The 9,578-nt window shown below is 43.6% G+C and overlaps 1 protein-coding gene across 2 annotated transcripts; it reads right to left on the reverse strand.

Moving 5' to 3' along the window:
* Window positions 1-2,405: 2,405 nt before the first annotated feature.
* On the reverse strand, window positions 2,406-9,543 carry CLDND1 (claudin domain containing 1). 2 transcript variants are annotated; one of them, XM_009072396.1, is made up of 5 exons: window positions 9,307-9,543; window positions 4,956-5,247; window positions 3,371-3,478; window positions 2,862-2,999; window positions 2,406-2,768 (listed from the first exon to the last, which is right to left on the reverse strand). In XM_009072396.1, exons 2-5 carry the CDS (start codon window positions 5,239-5,241, stop codon window positions 2,548-2,550), a joined length of 753 nt encoding a protein of 250 aa, XP_009070644.1. In that variant the 5' UTR covers window positions 5,242-5,247; window positions 9,307-9,543; the 3' UTR covers window positions 2,406-2,547. The 2 variants fall into 2 exon arrangements, with proteins under 2 accessions (XP_009070644.1, XP_009070645.1); XM_009072397.1 differs by lacking the exons at window positions 4,956-5,247; window positions 9,307-9,543 and adding an exon at window positions 5,412-5,441 and having other exon boundaries at window positions 2,504-2,768.
* Between the last annotated feature and the right edge of the window lie 35 nt (window positions 9,544-9,578).

The raw sequence follows: 9,578 nt of genomic DNA on the forward strand, positions 1-9,578 counted from the left end.
CCCCAGATGCTCCTTCCGACCCTTCTTAAAGATGAGTGTCAGTTTTGCTAATTTCCAGTCAGCTGGAATTTTTCCAGTTATCCAGGACTGCTGGTAGATTATTGTAGGTGGTATAGCAAGTTCTTTTGACAGCTCCCTCACTACCCTGGGGTGGATCTCATCAGGGTCCATGGACTTGTGAGCGTCCAATTGGCATAGCAAGTCATTAATCATCTCCTCCTAGATTACAGGGGCTTCACTCATCTCCCCATCACCATCTTCCAGCTCTAGGAGCTGGGTATCCTGAGGACAACCAGTCTTGACATTAAAGACAGAGGCAAAGAAGGCATTGAGTCCTCATTGCTCCGATTAAAATCACACGGTACGATTTGTCTGCCAACTTCTGAAAAAGAAAAAACTCCCACAAACTATACTAGATAAAATCACAGCACTGTTTCCTCTCAAACTGCACAATAGCAACTTCAGTCCTCTTGACCCAGGCCAAGGCTTGTGTGCCTTAGTAATTCTGGCAAACGAGGAACATAACAAGCCGAGCAGTTAGGTCTTATCTAAGTCAGAGATAATTACTCTGAAAAGCACCATATCAGTATGGATCAGCAGCACAGATTTTCATTTAGTCTCAGATACTGCACGAAATTACCCCATCCTCTCTCACAAGGTTGCAAGTGGCCCTGACATTGTAGAAAGGGAAAGAAGCTGTTTAAGGAGGAAAAGTAAAAAATTACTCAACAGCAGAACAAGGATTATCTTGCATGACCTGCCACTGCTTTTTCAGTGATCCTGGTTTGCACCATCACCCTTGTTTTACATTGCAAAGATTCCAGTGATGATAATACAAGTAATAGGTTGATCCCTATCGCACACATGAGAAAAAAATAAAGAAGTGATACAAGCAGATATACCTGAGCTGCAGGGAAATCATGACAAGGGCTGTTTGCTGACCGAGCAAACACAGCCTTGGTAGAAACATCTACTGGAAAAAAAAAAGAGAAAAAAGGCACAAAACAAAATAAAAAACCCCAAATCTGCTGTGAGATAAAAATGCCTGTTTCTGTGCCATTGTCATCAACAGTGTCTCACAAAATCCTTGTCACAGACTTACTAGTTTTGTCAAGATTTATTTCTCCTAACACATACTTCTTGTATTAAGCATGGAGTAAGGAAATTTGGTGAGTTAAGTCCTCAGAATTAAACGGTTTAGTCTTGGGACATTATTTTCTAGGTAGCCACCTAGTCTGGCTAGGGTTGCAGTGATTTAGAAGAAATATGTGCAGATATGAACTAATCAGAAATGATGGGGTGTTGCATCTCTCAGTGATGAGCTGGAGAAAATTTAAAGTTAGCAGGAGACCAAGAATTTCATTAAAAAGCCCCAATCAAATACCTTTGTTTCTGTGACATTTCCCTGAAAACAGAGAATGATCTAGACATCGGCTTTTCTTTCCCCAAGTAACATTCACTTTGGATCACTCCCTCACCCTCCCAACAGACTCATGCAACGCTGAAAATTTCTGGGTTTTAATTTTTTATTATTATTTCACTTAAACAATAGGTTTTGGGCAAGAAGGGAAAAGAGCAGCACCTTTAAAAAAAACCCTGTTGGGTGCTATATAGGATAAAGAGGTGAGTTTTAAAAAAAGTTAAGTTCATATATGTACATATGCACACATACACTAAACCAAATTAAAACCAAAAAACTTGTGAACTACAACTGGTGCTGTAGTTTTCAACAAGAGAGAAGAAAGCCTTACTTCACAGCAAGCAAAAGCACCACAAGTTAAGATCAGAGTGCACAATCACATGTAGTGCAGATACCAAACTAGCCTGGGTCCTGGAAGCAGTGTACCTAGAGCAGCACAGAGCTCCATGAGGGCCATCTTATCCCACTCCTTGGCAAAAGCAAGTACAGAGTCTACATTCAGGATGGTGTTCTGTGTAGGCACTCCCACAGCTGGATGCTCTGCCTCCATCATTTTTGGCAGATGCCACAAAATGTAGCAAAGTAGTGAGAATAAGAGACCCATAGCTAAGCTACAGACAGATTTAGCTACGGTATTTCCCTAACAGAGGATTCAGAGTTCCCCCATGTCTCTTGGGTGCTCCCCGTAGGTACTGCCTGCTACAGTCACACAGCAGACAGCTCTTGACTATTATTTGTGCACTGAGGTTCCTATTCTTGCCTACCTACATCTTTTCCTATCTCTCTTCCACCGCACAACACCACTTCTATCTCCTCCAGGCTGACATAGTAATAAAATTAGGAAGGGGCACGTACACCTATCTAAGGGGAATTGTCAACAACCAAATGCAGCTTAAAAAATAACAATTCTTAAAAAAACCCAATTAAAAAACCTGTTCAATTTCTGCAGACTTCTGGCAGAGTTTGGTCATTTAGCCCAGAGGTCTTTGTCTTCAGGGCCTGCAGGCTAAATTGTCTCAACTGGCAAGAAGCATGCAGTACAAGACAAAATTCTGACTAAAAGAAAATAGTAAAGGTTAGGGGGAGCAGAGGCTGTGACAGGGAAAGCCCATACTGCTGTAGTACAGTTATGCCACACGGTATGCTTTCAGGAGGGTGAACTCCTTTCTGTTGGTGCGAGCTGCCCAGATGAAAAGAGCAGCTGCCATAAACTGCAACGGTGCCGAGACACAGGCTAGGCAGAAGGACCAGCCGAATTCACCCCTCACGTCATCAGGCAGAGGCAGCTTCTTGTGCAGCAGCTCAATCCCAGCTACATAGCAGCCAACGAGGCCCAGCGTACAAAGCCCTGCGGAAGGAAGCAGCAAGGCACAGTGAGCTCAGCCTTGGAGTGCTCCAGCTGGCACTGTGAGCTTCTGGAAGAGATTGGCAGGACACCTACCTGCTAGGAAATGGAGGACTCCAGTGGCAATGGCTGGGTAAAGGCTGCGACAGGCACAAGCACAGACCCCAATCAGAGCCCCAAAGCCCATGAGGCCGATGCTGACAAAGGGCAGGAGAAACTGCAATCGCCAGAGATCTGCAGGTGAAAGAAACACACAAGTCAAGTTTGCTGAGGATGTTCTAGAAACTGACCTTCTCCCACCATCTCACATTCCCTTCGGCCCACCCTACTTCTGCTTCATCAGACATTCAACATTCATAAACAAGAAGGACCAAAGGCTCCACTGAAGTAGAAAGAACTTAATTTGTTAACTCCCAAATTCCTGTACTGCATTCACCACTGCTAACACATTTAAGTCTTCCTTTTAAACTTTGACCTACTGCCTGTGCTACTGTAAAGAACAATAACTGCAGAGCAAGATACAGAGAAGCTTTCCCCACTAGTGACCGTATTTGAGAAGTGTTTTTTTCATTCTTGTTTATCTGCCCGAAGTGAAAAACACTTACAAGTCCGATTCAAATCCGTGCCACTATTGTGATTTCCAGGCTCTATGTACTTTTCCATGAACTGATCAGAGAGTGAAAAACTGATGCAGTTTGTAGTCATATCAGTTTCTGGGGGGCAGAAAAAAAGAAAACATTACCATTAGTGTCTTCCCTCTGCTGCCCTCTCCCCTTTCAAATCCTCCTTTCCCAATCATGTGAGCTAGGAGGCTCCTCAGAGTTCCATTTGAGACAAAAAAATTCCCTCTCAAAACAGATCTGTAGATGCCTTACTATGATGCAGTTAGCATAATGTGTGTGTTACCACACTCAGGGACAGCACTCAAACATGCAGACTCTTTAAGCTTACAAATGGTTACGACACTAAGGGACAGCATTCAAACATGCAGACTCTTTAAGCTTACACTGGTTATATCCACAGAGAACTCTGCCATGCTTGACAGATTGGGAAAGAAATGTGGCATATGATGCTCAACTATGTTGCCACATTCTTGTGCTCAGAGTCCCTTAACTAAGCTGTGCTTAACTCCATGTGCAGAATGTAGTCTTGTACTAAACAGACACTAAGGGACAGCATTCAAACATGCAGACTCTTTAAGCTTACACTGGTTATATCCACAGAGAACTCTGCCATGCTTGACAGATTGGGAAAGAAATGTGGCATATGATGCTCAACTATGTTGCCACATTCTTGTGCTCAGAGTCCCTTAACTAAGCTGTGCTTAACTCCATGTGCAGAATGTAGTCTTGTACTAAACATTTGATTCAAAAACGGGATAGAAATGTCTGTTTAAAGAACAGGAAATATCTGCTTCTTTACACTAAGTTTCTCCTTTTCTATGCCTCAGTTAGATTTGGCTTTGAGAATACTATTGAGCAGAGCTGGTTTAAGTGTCTTCCAAAAAAAGTATTCTCATGAGGAAAAAAAAAAGTATTTCATGTAATGTTTTTTCTCCAGAAAATGTAGCTGAAAGTACATTTTTAAGAGGGTTCAAAATGAAGGGCTTCACACACACAATAAATATCCAAAATGTACTTAGAAGCAATTAAAAACAATTGTTTACCACACATTTCTATCCTCCAACCATTGTGAAAAATAATATAAATATTTCACTCTTATCCATGACTATGGTACAAGGAGTCCAAAATATGCTGATCCAGCAACATCCAACAAGTGGGACACTTGTGACATGTGAACAAAGTGAATGATTAGCTAAAAAGGAGTCAGTGCTCCCTGATAAAGAACTATCTTTATTCTATGGCTGGATCCCAGGATCTGTCCTAAACGGACAGTGACTGGTAGAGCAACTGTAACTGTATCCCCAGTTGGACAGCTGATGCAAAGTAAAAATCAAGCTGCGTAAGACTAAATTTAGATCAAGTCTAATGTGTCAAATCCAGAATCTGCAGCACTGATAGACCATTTTGCCTCTTTAAAAATGTCAACTGTCTTTATTAAAAAAAACCCAAACCAAGACAACCAACAAAACAACCTAGAGATAAGCTTTCTGGAGGAACAAAGTGGCATGAAAACGTTCTGAGGAGCACCTCAGGCAAGCTAGGGGAGTGTTAATTGCTCTGGAGATACCTGGTGAGATGTACCAGTGAGGGTTTTTGGGTACAGTGATACACCTCCGCCACAGTCCAACCGTGCCGTTACAGAATAAATTGTTTTGTCTGTGTAGGTCTTCTGCCTCCTTGCTGTCAAATTCCTCCAAGATGCTTCTGCCAGCTTCACTAACATTCTCAGCTGGGGACAGGGTGTGGTATTCGTACCAAAAGTCGGTGCCAATGGAAGCTGCCATATAGATGGTGGAGATGAGGCTGAGCACACAAGCAATCACCAGTGCTGTAGCAAACCGGTTATCCATCATGGCGCCCTGGATACTGCACAGGGAGAGCTGTCAAATTCCTCCAAGATGCTTCTGCCAGCTTCACTAACATTCTCAGCTGGGGACAGGGTGTGGTATTCGTACCAAAAGTCGGTGCCAATGGAAGCTGCCATATAGATGGTGGAGATGAGGCTGAGCACACAAGCAATCACCAGTGCTGTAGCAAACCGGTTATCCATCATGGCGCCCTGGATACTGCACAGGGAGAGAGGGCCAAGTGAGCAACTTTTCCTCTGACAGTACATACAAAGTTATCCTAGCAGTGTCAGACTCATGACATCATCCCTCTTATACAATGTCTCCTCAGGATACACAGGTCTTCCTTTCCCAATATGCTGGAATCAAAGGAACACTGAGCAAATCTAGAGTACCAGCCAGGATCCACTGGATCTGCGAGTTCATGGCTGGATATCCCAGAGAGTGTGCTCTCCCAGCCACACCACACTAGCTGCTCTCTCTGAAACAGCAACTCACACAGCAACACCAACTCCATCCCCATTTCTGATCCTGACTGTAGGGAACGTCAGAGAATCCATCCACAGCACCCAGGCAGAAGACTTATCTTTCCTTAAGAGATTACCAAGGGTAAAAGTTATTTTTAGCCTGCCACCCCATACGGCTTTCACAGCTTGTGCTTACAGCAAAGAACCACAACCATGCCAAAAAAGCTCTTCCAGACTTGCTCACAAAGGGCAGCCATGCCAAGGTGCCGGAATGCCTTCAGGGAAGCAGTGAAATGTTCCTAGGCACTACAGACAGAACATGAAGGAAGCACTAGACAACAAAATTTGGAAATTATGATGAATGCTGCTATAAAGCCACAATCCATACTGTGGTGTTTCTGAAGATCTGAAACAATACAGGATGTGCCCTGCCCCGTGGGAATAAGGTGACAAAACTGAAACTTCCCGTGCTCTGCCTCCCTCTGTTAGGGGTCGTTTATGCACTCCTTTACAGAGTCCTGCTCACAAACGGTGTAGATTCAGGGTCAAAGGAGACATGGGAAAATACCAATACCACATATGCTTATGACTATAGTGTGACTTTAGTGAGCAACTAATTGCTAATACATTGTTTTGTGGATAGTGCAATATACCAGAGGACTCCTTTCAGCTGCCTCTTGTTCTCAAGCATTTTCCGTGCTCGATTAAATTTATGGATTATTACGAATCAGGCTTGATGCATTTGCTAGAAAAAAAACCCACAGTCAATGGGAAGTTAACTTGGCAGCTAGAGCCAGGCTGGTGGCAGGAGCTGCTATCTAATCAGCTCTTGTCTATTGCTTGCTCTACCTCCCTTCTCCCACACACTTTGATCAAAATATTTTGGTCTTTCTTTGCAACTGAAGGAACCGCAACTGGAAACAGCAAGTGCCTTAAAACACAACAATCACAAGGAAAAGCACCAGCACTCAAGTCAGACCTGTCAGTAAGAAATTCTGAATTAAGAAACAAAGTGCAAATTAAAGCAGGGAGTTTCAAAGACACCAATGTTTGCTGCTAACAATAGCATTCTTATTTCTTTTCCCTTCCATCTGCTCCTCTATTTGTCTGAAACTGGCTAACAAGGAGGAGAAATGTGTACCCATATCATTCCCTATGCTTCATTTCCATATCGAATGAAGCACACTCTCTGTAATATCCATCCTTGAACTGCATGCTTAGCAATGAGCAAGAATAGAACTGATTTTTGGTGAGGGGACAAGAAGAATCCATCTAAAATACTGCAAAGTTTGCATACCACAACTGTTACTTAAATAATAATTCACAAGCTGTGAGCTTTTATAAGCTTGTTACAAAAGAGGTTATCTATCTAGAAGACACAGAATCAAGCCCAGACTTGGAAGCAAATTCTATGTGCAGTGTTTCATTCTTGGTTATGCACTTCTATTCACCTTTGCTATCCTAACATTTAGCTCAAGGTACACAGGACATGGGATGAGCAGCAGAGGGAGAAAGCAAGTTGCTGTATAGATCTGACTTCACCATTCAGCCCCAGTGAGTTCACTGAAGGATCCCATCCCCTTCACAGATGTCCCACAAAGCAAACAGGGCAAGTGGCACCTCCAGGGGCAAATCTCCTGCCTAGCTGAGCTCAGAGCTGAGCAGATCCTCCAAGAACCACTCTCAGGGCAAGCAGGAGAACAGGCTGGTCTGGATTCTCCACTATACTGCAGTCACATTGACTCCAAGAGGAACCTTCTGCAACAGACTCCTCTCTTTAGAAAGGGCTCTCTCTGGGTGGAAACATCAGAAGAACCTACAAGCTCCATCCCCAGAGTAGTCTCTGGCAAAAACCCACTGTAACCAGGATATTACTGGCCCACTGATCTGCTGCCACTGCCTTTCAATGTAAATGCTTACAATAACAGAGTCTTATCAACTTTGTATCCAGCATACAGAAAGAAAAGAACTGGCTCAGAAATCTTAATTTTGGATACACATCCCTGCTGCTAGGTGCAGAACACTGGTGCTGGAAATGCCCCTATCAGACCACCATTAAAACATAACCACACACTTCTGACCAGCCCCCTGTGTGTTGGCATACTGTGGACTTGGCAGAGTTGATGTCAGCTGGCAACTGTGAACAGCTCATAAGCAAAATGAAGGGTTAATCACCAAACAATAAATTAAAGCACTGTCCAGTGTTCATTATCCACTTGGTAAAAGGGATGTGGCAATTAACTGGTGTTCAAATCCCTGTAATGTAACTCAGGCATAGATACAGAGCAGCTGAGGGGCTACAGACTCCAAAATCTAGTGTGGATTTGTGTGACATTTGTCCCAGAGAAAACATGCATGGATTTCCAGTATGGACAGGACAGTGCCAAGGCAAGAGCAGCCCCCCAATTCCTTACAATAAAGGCCACCTCAATGTTTCTGCCTAACACTTACACTACTTACAGAAAAGAGGCACAACACTGCAACACTTTAGGCAAATTTTGAACTAGTTTTTCCTGCTACAGTGTAAGAGATTTGACTACCCTGCCCCATTCACTGTGCGTATCCAATGCATCTTCATTTACAGCAGGCACACACCCACTTAAATGAGGTGTCCTTTTAAAAGGGAGAACCACCCTTCCAGCCCTAGGCAGAGCTCCACGGGAGTAGCGAGCACAGTCAGTAAGAGTTACCAGAGAAGACCACAAAGAAAGGCACTGCATGTTTACAGGATTAGTCCACACTCTGCAAGCATTTCTACGCAGAAAGATGCGCAGGAGGTGCCTTAGAATAAACTTAAAAAGTCCCAACACTCCTACCACAGATTAATTATAAAGACAAAGATTACTGACAAATAAAAAATACTTTGCCTCTGTAGGCTGTCAGCAAGAACCTTCATTGTTTTTACAAAAGGTTTGTTCACATAGCACTACCAGCAAGTTTCATTCCAACGGCAGAAACGATTTCAAACAAGTTACAGCTGAAACTAAGCTCTGCAACGAATCTGAGACAACACAAGGCAGCAGTGAACAGGCACTGCAGCAGAAGTGCTGCACAAGATATTGTAATTATATTCATTATTTAAACAAGTGAGACACGTAAAAAAATTTGAAGCACCAGCTCAAAATAGGCAAAGGCCAAACTGGTAGCAACATTCAAAGGAATGACTAGATGCAGCACTTCACAGAAAGCAAAAACAAAGGGGGCAAGTCAGTAGAGCTGAAAGAGAAAAAAGACAGAACAAAAGCAAGTATTCTGGCAAAAAATCAACTGCAAGGCTGAAGAGTGGACAGTCTTTGTAAGAAATTACTGTACCATGGCAGAAGGGAACACAAAAACACGCAGATTTTTATCTCGTTCCAGCGGTCACTCCTCTCGGCCAACAGTGAGCGACCACAGTTCAGAAAGTAACATCACAAAAGAGGAAGACTGCGTCTGCCAGGATTTTCTCAGGAGACGACTGCTCCTTGGGAGAAGGGATTAGGCGGAAGGTCTATACGGAAAGTGTAAATGTGGGGAGGGCTGGCAACGCTACCAAATAGGATCCTCCTTTTGATATCCAGGGCAACGGAAGGTTAGGAAAAAAAGCCATCAAATGCTCTCTTACCTTCAGAGGTGCTCAGAGTCCCACAGCTCCAGCGACTCCGGGTCAGTTCAGAGGCCGAGTGCTGCCCGTGTCCCGCGGCCAGCGGAGAGCATGGAACGCAAACTTCCCTTCTGCCCTGACCCGTCCATTCATTCAGCTTCTTCCGACACCACCGGTTCACAAGCACTGACCTAGAAGCAGAAAACAAACCCAATGTCAGCAGATCATCCTCTCATTTTGAAATTACCTGACGGACATCATTCATGAAAAAAAAAAAAGACAGTGTAAAGAAG

This window comes from Acanthisitta chloris, unplaced genomic scaffold (genome assembly GCF_000695815.1).
Source record: "Acanthisitta chloris isolate BGI_N310 unplaced genomic scaffold, ASM69581v1 scaffold35133, whole genome shotgun sequence".
Classification (NCBI taxonomy): Eukaryota; Metazoa; Chordata; class Aves; order Passeriformes; family Acanthisittidae; genus Acanthisitta; species Acanthisitta chloris.

Bases quoted from the DNA above. Each gene is read 5' to 3' on its own strand.
- CLDND1 (XM_009072396.1), bottom strand. From the start codon at position 5,241: ATGATGGATAACCGGTTTGCTACAGCACTGGTGATTGCTTGTGTGCTC. The intron at 3,479-4,955 runs GTATCTCCAGAG...TCTGCCCCCCAG, and splicing joins TCACTGGTACATCTCACCAG to AAACTGATATGACTACAAAC. The intron at 2,769-2,861 runs GTAGGTGTCCTG...TTCCTTCCGCAG, and splicing joins AGTCCTCCATTTCCTAGCAG to GGCTTTGTACGCTGGGCCTC.